Here is a 13,981-nt window from a genome sequence, read left to right on the forward strand (position 1 = left end):
AATACTTACACAATACCCTGACATAAGTTTGCTGCTGAGAGCTGTGGAAGATTGGAGTAGACAGTAGATAAAACAAAGGTGTTTTTTTTCCCCCCCTATAGCATAGAATCAGTAACATGGCACACACTTGAGGAATTGTTAAGGAAAGATATCTTCTAAAGGAGTTCAGGTCAGATTAGTCTTTCTTGCCATAGTTCCTAGTGGTCTAGACTCTTATATCAAGTTTATCCATATTATCCCAAAAACATTAACAGATTTCTGTATTGAACCATTAAAACAAAAATTGCATTCAGAAACTCCTCATAATCAGGTTATTAAACTAGAACAGCTCTTCTCAGTCTCCTCACTGACTTAGAGTTAGTTATTGATGCCCATTTGAATTCTGGCAGAGAGTGGTGAAATTCACATTGTAAAGCATTCTGGCGTAGTGGGCAGTTCTGAATGGCAAACTTTTATTCCCACCTGGATTACTGGCATAGTCTAAAGGCAAGGGTTTCACCAAGTCCTTGCATGCTTCATGTTAACAGTGCAACTCTCTGACTTGAAAACTCACATGCTTACATAGTGTACATGGGAGCTGGCGTGGGCAAAATGGTCTGTATGAGATCGTGAGAGGCCTTCAGTTCTGCTCTATTCCTGCAGGCCTTTTGATGCCAGAATAAAAGTATTCCAGAAAAAAGTCTTAATCTGAGAATGTGTTTTCTAAGTTGAGATTGCTCCTTTCTTCTTCCTAAAGTCATGTTCCGAGAGAAATAATTCTCTGGGGCAGAAAACTGGAACTGTCAGCATTACTGAGCAACCACCTAGGAAACGAAGGGTCTGTGCATCTTTTCCATGGTGAGAGCATGCACACATTAACATATTGCTTGCAGTGTCTTTTGGAGGAAGGGATGGTGCATTACCCTTTTGATCTGTTGGCAAGTTCTTGATGTAAGTGTGTGTGCAGGGCGAGGTGGGAGCTCAGTGATGGAGCTGCTGTATGGAAAGTCTATGCCTGAAAAAGAATGGCCTTTTTACTACCATCAAGGGTGCCTGAGGATCTACAGTAACCATGTGTTTTTCTGTATATAAAAGCTTAAAATGTTATTTTCCTGATATTTCCAAGAAATATACTGTCCTCAATATTTATAGACTGTACACAGTCATGACTGTTTTTTGGTTTGGGGTTTTTTTAGATTGTTTCAGAGCTTTAAAAGTTTGTTTGCTCAGACTGGCATAAATTAGTTTGAAGATTGAGGAATAAACTCTAGTAACCCTCACCCTTCCAGAACAGAAGGTGCTTTGCTGTATTATTTCTTTATTGGCCTTTTTTGACCAGATTTATCTTAAAAAACAAAAAGCTCCACTAGTAGGTCTCCACTGGCCAGTTTCTTTAGGTGTATTCTAATCTCTAAAGCTGACACTAAATACCAAATGACCAAATTCCAAAATCTCAAATAGCTCATTGTAACTACTGAGCAAATTTATTCTTCTTGCTTTTAAGGAGTAATGCTAAACCTACCTCTTGGTCTTTTTTTAGAATGTACTTATAATGTAACTACAATGCAATTACCCTCTCAGAAAAATTCCACACCGACACATTTTCTACCTGGTCAGTCATAAAAATTCTAAAAACGCATCATCCATGAAAGAAAATAAAAACCCCACAAATTTTATGTGGAACACTCAGATAGTCTAGCCCAGAGATACATCTGGCTAGAGATACATGGAGAGATACATCAGTTTAAGATGCAAGACCTTTGAAAAGATACCATAATCCCTGAAAAGGAGCATCTGCTTTAAATTTCTCAAAAGTTTCAGTTAGATACCTATTTCTGAACACATAGCTATAAATCCTCTGTAGTTAAGAATTCCCTGTGCTGACAGTTTGTGATGATTGTTGTCTAAGAAAGATTTTTTGTAATGCCAGTCATTAGAAATTGCAGGCATGGCATTTTGTTCTTCTGCCATTGCAGTCATGTCTAAATAGCCTTTTGAAAATCTCCACAGATGCATATTGGGCTCAGTCAAAGGACCTTGGTCTCCTTTGGTTTGTTCAAGATTTGTAATTTAGCAGTCAGAAACCACCATCTTTCTCTGAAATCTCTGGAAACACCACACACAGGGGAGCTTTAGGACGAGATCCAGACCAGGTTTATATCATCCACATTTTTTTTTTTTTTCTGTAAGATTCATGAGGTTTCTATAAGATTCCTGATAGTTTTTCCATTCACACACAACCTGGGTGGCTGTCAATGTGACAGTGAGGTAAGGGACAGGTCTGCACATCTAATACAAAAATAAATATTGGGAATTTAGCAAAAAAAATGTTCAGTTTGCGCTCATCCAATTTTTTAAATCTTCCTTGGTAACTGGACAGGCCCACTTCTATTTCATGCAAAATAATTGCTAAAATGTGATACTCTTTAACTGACACTAGCCTCCCATTAATAACTTAAGGAATCAAGCTCCTAAGAAAAATTGTTCTGTGCTGTCTGGCACCTGCAGCTAATAAAAAAAGCCCAGACTTTCAAAGCACTCTTTTCATTTGCATAGGAAATGCCACAGAACAAGTTTTCCATATTAATTGGCAAAGAGCCCAGATGAGGCTGTACATCTCCTCTCTCACTCCCGTTTGGCTTCTATTCTGTGTACATGCCTACTTGCATGTGTGTTGGATTCAGGCCCCTGAAACTACATCATTCTTAGGGCTTCATGCCTGGAGTGAATCCAAAACTGGATCCGCTGAGCTGCTTCAGTAAAAAAACATTAAAACAGAGTGTACTGTTTCAGCTGATTCCATTCAAACAAGGCTTCCAAGAAATGCTGGTCATAGCTTCCCTTCAACTCAAATATCTACTCTTCATGTCTGTTTGCAATGCCTAAACATAACAAAGCTTGATTGAAATTAAATTTTTTAGTTATATATAAATGAAAAATAATGACTTCATTAATACTTGTCCCAAAAAGAGGCACACTGTTGTAATTCCACTTGGTCCTGTACAGTCTCTCAGAATGACCCAAAATCAAATGCCTTGGGAATACATAAGCACAGGGTGAGCCCATACTTGAGCTTGCAAACGCTCCAATGATTTGTGGCATCTGAAGAACTTTTATACAGTCCAGCTTTGCTTAAATAAATATTTCTTTTGGTTTGGAAGTGTTACTAATTTCAACTGTTGTTCATGTCTTCTCAGGCTGTGAAAGACTGAATTGTACTATATTCCAATTCCACTCAGTATTTCAGGCATCTATATCAAATTGTCTCTTATAATTTCTCTTCTAGGCTCAGAAGAGAGTTCACCTAATTCATGGTGAACTATGGAAGTGAGTCCACTTCTTAATCAAAACTGGAAAATCTGCAGCATATCTAAACAAATTAAATACCCCACATAAGCTGCTTTTTTTTTTTTAATAAAGGAGAGAATAAACTGTAAAGTGTCATGTGAAAAGTTATATTGGTATAGCTTTAGAAAATAATCCAGGTATAAAATTAATATGGAAACCCATAGAAAACTAGGAAAATAACAAGTATTAGCACAGATGTTTTGGATACAAGATTCAGGGAGAAAACTATTCCACTCTCCATTGCTGGAGTAGTATGTGGTTAGGGGCATTACATTTGAAAATATTGCACTTGTGGGGAGAGTCCAAAATAGAGGAATGGTGAAGGAGCAAACTGTAAATGGACTTCTAGAGGTGTGTATCTGCAACAAATCCAGACACAAATGGAGATTCTGGTGTACAGTGGTGACAGATCATTTACACATGACCATGTGTAAAAAGATTTTGTGGAGAGGCTTGAAGATACTGCATCTGTGGCATTTGTCACATCAGTCTCTCCTAAAGCAAAGCAGATGCAAAGAAGGAAAATTTTCCTTCCTTGGAAAGAAAGCTCATTTTCAGGGATTACTATGATCATAGGAAAAAGAAGGTCTGCCCAAGAAATGCTAGAATGATTTAGAAAAAAAATGATAAATTCAGTTTATAAAGCAAAAATAATTTTGAAACATGAGGAAAGCATTTAGGATGCAGAGGCACTAGAAAATATTGGCAACAAAGAAATTAACTAAGAAATACAAAGCTAGGCAATCATGAAGTCAAAATTCACTCCCAATTCTGAGAAATTCAGAGTATCACGGTAAAAGATAATAGCTTTGAGGTTTGAAAAATAGCTTTGTAGCTTTGTTGAGATCTGGGCAATAAGAAACAGAAGATACATTGAGAGTAGCTGGTAGAATACAGATGTGCAGTGCACAGTGAGGGAAGCACTGGCTTAGTCATTAGCTAAGATATGCTAATGACTAAAAGAAATGTAATCCAAAATTGAGCAGTCACAAGGTCTAACAAGGAGAAAATTATAAGGGTCATTCATCATTACAAAATCAAGGAAATATAAATTTTAAAAGTGGTCATTTTGCATTTGACTGAGAAATTTGGATTCACAAAAATGTTTTATCATAAGTAATATCTGGATAATAAATAGATGCTTTATAGTTTTACAGAGCAGAGAGTTTGTTTTAAACTACATGGCCACATGAAACAAAGAAGATGTAATCCAGTAGTTCCTAGAGGCCATAAGTCATATGTCACAGTCAATCTTTAATATTTCTTGCAGCTGACTGCTGCAGCCTCACAGATAGATGTCAGATGACACAAGATAATTTCAGTGAAGGCGAGCAGTGGAGAACAAAGGCAGCAGCAGTGCCACACCATGGCATCGTCCCAGCAAGTGGGACAGAATAGTGTAGACACTTCAGAAAACCAATGTTTTAAACAAGCTTCCATTTTGCTTGCTGCAGTTTTTATGAGTCTGAAATAAAAACTCTCTTCTGTCCATTTACTGACTGTTTCTGGCAAGTATCAGTGAGAGGCAGAAGCTAAAAAATGTCAGGATATAGTTCTAAGACACTTTGATGGGAGAAAGGAAGGATGTAGAATGAAGCTCCAAAGGTTGGGTTGTGGGGTTTTTTTCTGACATGCTGCTAGATTTATGTTTTAAACATTCCTTGTGTCTCATTCACAGCCCTGTACGACAACTAAAGCAAGATCCCCAGAAACTAAGAGAGTTCAACATTAAGAGAACCAGTGTCTATGTGGGAGCAGGTTCAGGCTGGCTTACTACACTGGATCTTAAAAATTAGGTAATGATAAATCTCAGCAGTTCCAAAGGACGAGGAAAAGACTGCTTTTACAACAGCAGATGGCTTGAACCAACAAAAAATAACTTCAGGATACAAAAGGGCTACTGAAGGTTTATGAGAGGTCAGGCTTTTCTCAGCCTGACTTCTAGCACACAGTAAAACCTTTGAACATGACCAGATTCATTTACAGAAGGCATGATAAGATGAATACTGCCAATTTGAAAATCAATAAAACCAAATGAGAGCAATTCCAGAAAGAACAAATTTACCTTTCACGCGTAATTAGAAAGAGAGAATTCCCACAATAAGCAGCTGAACCAGTGCACAGGCTGGCCAGCTGCCCGGAATACTACGGAGTTTGCACCATTACACAACCTTTTTTGTGGGTTCATCAACACTCTAAAGTCAGCAGAAATGCAAGGCAAGAAGGGAGAAATACTTTGGTGGCCCACAGAATGAGATCCAGCACCATCAGTATTAAATGGCTTGCCTTGTTATTCTGACTTCAAAACCCTTTTCCCCGTGCTGTCTCTTAGGTTTGCAAGCACAGGGACTTTTCCAAAAGAATACTTAAGTTTTCCAGGAACATTTACTGTACCACCTCCAAAAAAATCCTGAAAAGTGTTAAGAGCTTTTGATCTCCACTTGGGATGCAGCAAGTTTAGAGTCAGCAGGGGAGCATGGAATCCTGGCAACAACTCTTTACTGAGGGGCACCTTGCCAGGTAAATGGAAACTGGGAGTGCTGTGCTTCCACCCTGACATACAATCCTGGCAAAACCACCGTAGTGCTGGTGGCACAGCAATGACCTGGGACTCAGGGCTGGCCACAGAATTGCCTTTAAGGAGCAGAGTGCTCTTCAAAAGAGAGGACTGCCTCTTTTTAACCCACCACTTTAAGAAATACAGATGTTTCCAGTTGTAGTTAGCTTGCAGAAAGAGATTCCAAAATAGATAGAAGCTTCTGGTATCAGGAGATGGAGTATCAACGTTTGCTGTGGCTGCAAAATCACACAGCAAACACTGGCTCATAGAATAGCAGGAAAAAAAGGATGGGGTATGGAGTGCATGAAACCTTCAAACAGGAATGATTGTCCAAATAACTCATCAGACCTGGGACTCAAGTCTAAGGTAAATTTAAAACATGCAATAGGATTTTAGCATGACTTTGTCTTTAAACTCAGGGAACAGTTGTAGAAATCATGACTAGAGAAATGGGAAAAGTTACATGGTGGGCAGCAATTTTTGAAGACACAAATGTGGCCCCTGGGCTTATTATAGGGAAGATTTCCATGGGTTTACAAAAAAAATTCATGGACATTTAGATGAATGTATAACTTCTGTGTAAACATGTAAGTACTTAAAAGTGTAACTTGGAATCTATTATGCATTTCTTTTCTGAATGAATAAGTGGCTCTCAGCATCATCATCAGAGTTGAAAAATTAATCTACTATGTTACAGGCTAGGTTCCAGCTACACTAAAATGACAAAAATGAACTACCATCCTTCAATTTCAAATAAAAAGGCAAGCACATTTTTTACATCAAGCAGCTGAAACAATATTATCCCTTAAAATACATGCAATTAACCGCATTAAAAAAGGGCTTATGCAAAGCTCACATAAGCAAGAGAGTACCACTGGCTATTTCATGATTTTCAAGGGTAACATTTTGCTCTAATTTTCTTGATTCAGCATTCACTTAGTCAACACAGTTGTTACACGTTAACTATACTTTTTCTCAGGTGTCTTAGTTTAGCAAAGGCAACAATTTCCATTGGGAATTTTATGCTGAGTTTTGAAACGAGTGAAAACACCTCTGGAAGTGAAAAGTTACTCAGAGAAAAGCTAATACACGGAAGCCAAGGAAACAAATACAACAGACAGGGAGGGCACAGCTTCCTGAAAGAGTCGGTGGGCTTTGTAGGACATTGCAGGTCAGGTCCACATAGCTCAGGTCTTCACCCAAGGTCAGCAGTCATTTTAAATATAATGGTTTCCAGCCTGGAAAATAGCATGCACTGAATCTACCTGACCCAGGGAAATTTAAGCTGAAAAACCAGCACAGAGGAATTGGAGATGTCCTAGTGTGGTTTCAGCTTCAGAGCTCATCCACAGTCAGCACAGCTAGTACTGTGCAGGTGCTCTGTCTGCTGACAGCACCAGGCAGGAGGCAGGGACAATTCCATCCTGAAGGTCGGAGCTGTCTGAATGTGCGTGATCTCTCACTCACCAGAAAAGATGGATCGTGGGTAGACTTCAGAGGTAAAAGAAATCAATGGTATTTTACTAGTCATCTTCAGGGTAGCACCACTTGCACAGCATTAAAAATTTATCAGCATTTTGACAGGATATGTCAGCATCCTGAGCAATAAAGTGCAATGTGTTTCTGAAGGACAGCTCTCTCAAGGTCCAGAAAGGCAAAAAGCTGGGAATCTTACAGATATACAGGGAGTAAAGTGAAAAATTAGTTCCAGCGCTAAGGGGAGAGAGTTCTGGAAAAGAAGGGAAAGAGGATCATAAAAAGCTCTTTAGAAGCAAATAGCCAAATGTGTTATTTATGCTTTGGAGATAAACAAATCCACCATCCATGAACACGGCTGAAAGTGCAGTGAGAAAAAGGAGGAAAACATGCAATACATATAAACATATAATTAAATTGGCTTTGCAAAGAAATCTCACTCTGCATGCCATTCCCTGCCCTCAACATAGCTTTCATTTTTTTTCTCTCATTATCATATCTGTAGGACTTAGGCATACAGACCAAGACATATCAAAAGCATGAGTTCAATTCAGATGAATTCCACAGGAGCAGACATTTCTGCAAATATGTTTACAGCATCACTGCTGTATCTTTCAAGACCAAAACCTGGAACTTCTGCAGATTATCTGAATTACTTGACATGGCTTTTGGCCAGAGAACTTAACTTGGCTGAGAAACTGTCCCAAGGCTATTGGAAAAACAACTCATCTTTATGCACATTTAATATGCTCTGGAGACCATTTTCCACCACATTTTAAATATTTTTCCCACATACAATTTCTTACCTGAAGAATTTTGACTTTTCCTAAAACGTTCTCCTGTGACATTGCTTGAATGGCCTGTTCACTCTCTGTTCTCCCATCAGGTATGAAAATACTGTCATGGGAAAAAGCTCGACTGCCCATAGAATAATGGGAGGATCTGTCAAAAAAAAAAACCAGTCAAGAAGTAAGTAAATAACGTAATTAATTTATGAGAGTGACTCTTTATATCACAGTTGTCCTGCTGTATGGATTTCCCTCCCTCTTGCCTTCTACATAAAACTTTTGTACATTCTCAGAGGAGAGGTATCCAAGCAGTTTTGGTCTTCAAATGTTTAATGAAGGTGCAAAATTCCTTTATACACAGTCTTCCTCCTTGGAAAGACCTGGAGTTGGGTGTTTTTAATGGGCGTGTTGAGAAGTTCAATTGATTTTTGCTTGTTAAGTCTCAAATCTAAATGTTGCTTTCAGGATACAGACTAGAAGGTGATGATGCACACATTACCAGAGTGCTTATCTAAGAAAGTGCATTCATGCTCAGTGCCACTGCTTGGGGCACGCTGTCCCCCCTGGTCAAAGCAAACAGCAGGTGCCAAGCAAAGGGAGCCCCAGAACACAAAAAGAGATATTACAGTGCAGTAAGCCAGATCTACAGAGCTCCCTCCTTTAGCTGATTACTCAGCCCTTTCTATGGCCACGAGCATGATCACACTGACAATAAAGGTTATCACCAAACCCCCAGACTGCAAAGATGCTTATTGCACCAAGCTGTGTGTCCTTGATTAGCCACAAAGAGTGAGGAATGCCCATGTGTTGCTGCTAAACCGATGCCAAGGAGGAGGGTGTGTCACGAATGAACCAGTTATGTGGCTCTGATTCAAGTCCACAGGCAAAGGCATGAAACCAAAAGGGGTTTACCAGAAATCATTCTAATGAATTTAACAATAAGAAAACTTAGAATTAAAAAAAAAAAAAAAAAAAAGAGGCTTGTGGTTTTGAGGTCACAATGAAGGAAAAAATGTATCGGTTTGAAAGTCATGTTTTGTCTCACCTAGAAATATCCATGGTAAGTGAAAAGCCAATAATCTACAATCATGGTAAAAATGATTGTAGCATTAAAATGAAGTAGCCACAATAAAAAAAAAAAAAAACCCCACACAAAAAAAACCAAAAAAAACCCAAACCAGAACAACTGAGAAGTCCCAAATCTCTCTTTTTAATAACCTGTTGGCAACCCTATAGAACCCATTTATAGTTTCAGAAAACAATCTGAAGGGGAAAAAAAGATAGTTTTGATACAGATCCATCCAACATAACCTTCTACATATGATTAAAGCATTGTAAATAAATATTTCAGCAAAAGCAAAGAAGATGATACTTCCAGAGACAGATGTAAGCAGAAGAACAAGAAAAATTAGGCTTCATATTTAAGATCAGTATATTATATTTTCTGCCTTTTAAAATGTACTAATTGGTCATGAAGTGTTCAATATATTTATATTCATACTTTGGAAACAAATAAATTTGGAATCTATTTATTACATTTTCATCTCATTTTTTCCCTGAGGTATTTTAAGTAAAAACAATAATCTTTTCTTTACTAAGGCAGAGTGTCATATAAGGTTACATAGCCCTGCTTAAACTGATTAGATGATAGACTATTCTTGACTTTTATAACAGAATTTCTTAGAGGTAACCTGAAAGTAACAGGATAAAAAGTCTCCCCAAACCCTCTCCCTTGTTTATGTATAAAATACTTCAGTTACAAAAAAATCAATCTCATTTTTATAACACAGTTCTCTGAATCATTTAATCTTCCATACAATCACAGACTAACTGAAAAACTGCTTTTCATCCAGATTAATATTTGACCAACATGCTTAATTTGAAACAAATGAACACACAATCAGGCAAAGAGCTGGTCAGTATTCCACAACATTTTTAGCAATGGAAGAAGAGGAACATTTAACTGATGCTATATTCTATGTTAGATTTTTTTAAAAAAACAAACTATAACACAATTGCCTCTGGCTGTTAAAGGTAGTACACCTTTAAAGTTTCTTTTAGAAAGTTTTTATTAGAGAAACCATAAAATTATATTTTTAAACCCTTTTCTAAAAAGGTTTCTATCTTGAATCACTGTGACTCAGTCTGTACACAGCTGTAGGAAAATTGCATGGCACTGAAATTCCTCTACCTTGCTTGGCCAGCCAGGAGTCAGCCAGCGAGCCACAGCTTGAGAAGTGTCCCTTACACAGAGACAAATTCCCAGCAGGCCTGGGAGTGAATGGTTTGACATGAAACTGAATGAAAGTTGGCTTTTCTCATATAATTGTGTAGGTCTGTTTGAACTGAAAGTTCCAGCATTGCACTCAAGCAGGTGAGAAGGACACATGCAAAATGTGACAAACCAGCCATTTGCACTGTTCAGTGAGCCTGCTGCAGGTGCAGAAGGCAAGGCCAGTGGGAACTGGTTGTTTGCTAGTTACCTTTGAGCTGAGAGATCTGCTGAGAATGCATAGTCCAGGTCATTCTCCAGAGAGGATCCTTTCTCAAATATTTTTCCAGCTATGCTGTGGCTCAGATACTTGTGGCTTTGTCTCACAGCTATTTGCTATGCATCCAACACCATTCACCCCTCTTGCTGTCCAGTGGGTTGGGCTTCTCATACTTAAAATCAGACACCTCATGTATATTTGTGTTGCTTGTAACAACTAATTAGTAGGCAAGAGTTGCAATTCAGGTACCGAAGAGCTCAGTGACTCGTTTGGAAGTTGTTCTTGGCCTTACTAATGAATTGTTAATATTGAAGTTGGGAGCAGCAAACCTGCAGCTTTGGAACTGAAGGGAATTTGACAGCAGTTCAAACCCCAAAACTGCAGCTGACCAACAGCAGGAATACTCTGACTGTAGGAACTAACTGCCTGATAAAACCTGAATTTCTGAAATGAAAGAAAAGAGCAACTGCTGAGGACAGTTCTGGTGGACTGTCTGGGACATGGCTGTGAGTGAAAGTCTTCCCCACCCTGCTGCAGAGCTGAGGACACTTTTAAGAATCTAGTCTCTCCTTGTGCCTGAAAACTTGCCAGCATTTCATTTACAGCTTCCTTTGGGGACACCAGGTCACATGAAGCAGCTTGGCAGCTCCATGTGACCTGCAACCACATCACCACTGAAAATCCAACCCTATCTTTGACAAGTGCCCACAATGGTACCACTGGCAGGTTAGGACCATGCTAAGCACTTACAGCACCTCCAACATTCTCCCAGACACCAGCTGCTCTCTCCCTCACTCTCTCTCCCCCCTCATTACAAGGCTCCACACATTTTGTTTCATAGATCTGAGGACAAGCATATCTGAAAGGTTTTGTTTCCATTTTTGTTTTCTTGTTGACTTGATAATAAAACATACTCCAAATTGTCAGAACACATGAAACAAGAAACCCCACAGTGGATTAATGACAGACTGCTCCCTACTCTATCCCTTCAAAATACTTTGCAAATATGCTGAATATTTCAGCAGTGGGTGAATGAGCAATTCTGCTAGCCACATGTCCAACAACTGGTAAAAATAGTTTAAGAATTTTGTTTAAATATCTATGTAGGCTAAAGAACATTGAAAGAAAGATATTCACACATTGTAGTAACCTAGTTTCTTTTACAGGCAAGTTGAAATAGCAGTTAAGGTGATTTCCAAGTGAGTTGTACTTTCTGAAAGGTCTCTTATTTTACTTCTTTGGAGCCCACAACCTTTTTACATTTTCCCAGTAGTGAATTTGACAGATTATATCACAAAGGTCTTTTTTCCGCTGTTTTTTTTTTTCACTTTGCTCATGTTCTACTTTTGGGAAGACTGAATTTCTTTTAAGTCATAATACAGTATGAATAATTGAGTTTCCTTTGCTGCTACCCATCTCTGAAGTTTTTTCTCAGAAGTCTTTATACAATAACATCCTCACCATCCACATTTACAGACTGGTCTCCCTTCAATTAAAAGGCATGTCAGTATCAGGAGTGGATTTCAACAAATTCACAGCATGACAGAGTTACGGGATGTAGTCACAGCCATGGCTGAAGGTATTACAGTTTCAAACTTCCATATCACTTCCAAGAGACATGGGAAAACAGGGGCATCAGTTTATGAGCACTTCTGTTGATATTTCCAGTGATGACACTTCAGAGGCTGTTTGTGCTGAAAATAGTTGAATCATCATCTGACTCACTTTCAGAAACCTAAATTACATGAATTATGGATGTGATATATCAAAATACAAAGCACTTTTAACAGATCTTTAAATATGTTCTCCCTGAAGATGTGTTGCAACCCAAATATCATGTTCCAGTTTCAATTGCAGTACACAAATTTTCAAAACTAATTTTCTCCTACTGAGAGCAAAGTTAAATTCCATTTGCTCTTTATCCATTACTCATTCTTGCTGAGGTGTGTGCGCTAAGAAACTAGGAAATGTGAAACAAATCTCTCACAGTAGAATGGGACCACCCTTAGTATACAGGAAAGGTCTTACTCCTCTCCCACGAAATGCAGGGAACAGAGACCCTCTTTGGACTCTCCCTCAGCCGTCAGCTGCTATGGATCTATTTAGGAAGTGATTTTCCATCAGTTCTAGGTACCTCAAGTCAGGACTGGGTGAGGTATCACACTCTCTTTATCCTCCTCTCCATATGCTCCCATCACATCTTTTGTGCCTTATTCACATAAGTGAATGAGAACTTAATGAATAAGAACAATGTGGTCATTGTTCACATGAAACAATTCAGAGAAATGATCTGGTAACTAGAACAACCAAGTACAAAAAAACCCAACATATTAAAAGTCCCCCCAAAACATCAGAACTCAAAAATCCACACAAATTCCTGGTTTGGCTGAGCAAATCCTGACCCAAGTTTCCATGCTAGCTGCATATCTAGAGAACTGTAAAGAGTCAGACATCAACCAACATTTACTGCTGTGGGACTGTACCCTTAACTACATCAGAGCACATTCAGGGACACTTGCACAGAAAACAACATTATTGTATTGACACTGCTGGCTGTGATGTTTTTAGACCCCATGTTTCTCCAGAGCTATTTCTCCTTTTAAAGACAAATGTGTGATCTTTAAAAAGGGGAAGCTTTTCCAGAAAGGAATACTGAGACCTCAGCTCTTATATAATCCCATGCTGGTGCATTACTGAAGTACACCAATTGCCTCTTTGGTGTGTCATAAATGTTCCTCCCACTCTGATATTAAAGAGATAGAAATAGAAACTGGAAAATAAAGGGAAAGAATGAGTTGTTCTGTTCTTTTATGTTTGTAGAGACCGACTCCAAAAAACCCAGAGTCTCATGACTTCCACTCTTTTAGATTTCCATTAGAAGCCAATTCTGTAATCGTTAAAGATCAAAGTCAACTTTTTAACATAAAACCATTTTTAAACAAAAAAAAAAGTTTAAAATCATGCAAAGCAAGAATGAATTTGGTTTAGCCAGGTATTGACTCTTCATAAAATCTTCTCAATGGAAACCAAGAACCACTTCCCAGAACATTACCTGAGGGAAATGACAGGTGCAGTGATAGGTTGCCTCTACTTGGTGTTTTGTTTTAAAAAAGAAATCTGATACAACATTTTGCATCTCCCATGAATGTCTCCAGGGCAGCTAGAGATGAAAAGCATAAATTGCATTTTCTAGTCATTCCAGAGATGCATTAATACTGTAATAGAGGAAAATGGATTGTAATTCTGAGCTATATTTTTAGTGTCCTCTTTTTCATCTGCTGGAAAGAGAGTTTTGGTTCTAACACCTGGATGGGGAATATTGTTCATGCTGCAACATG

The 13,981-nt window shown here is 38.5% G+C and overlaps 1 protein-coding gene across 5 annotated transcripts in view; it reads right to left on the reverse strand.

Annotated features, from left to right (window-relative positions):
* CRACD (capping protein inhibiting regulator of actin dynamics) overlaps nt 1-13,981 on the reverse strand; it is a 125,558-nt gene that overhangs the window by 18,065 nt on the left and 93,512 nt on the right. For all 5 annotated transcript variants that reach the window (XM_015624079.3, XM_015624078.3, XM_015624076.3 and 2 more), the window contains one exon: nt 8,170-8,305. In XM_015624079.3, the coding sequence (XP_015479565.1) occupies nt 8,170-8,289 (120 nt within the window). In that variant the 5' untranslated portion in view covers nt 8,290-8,305. The remainder of the gene's footprint in view (nt 1-8,169; nt 8,306-13,981) is intronic.

This window comes from Parus major, chromosome 4 (genome assembly GCF_001522545.3).
Source record: "Parus major isolate Abel chromosome 4, Parus_major1.1, whole genome shotgun sequence".
NCBI lineage: Eukaryota > Metazoa > Chordata > Aves > Passeriformes > Paridae > Parus > Parus major.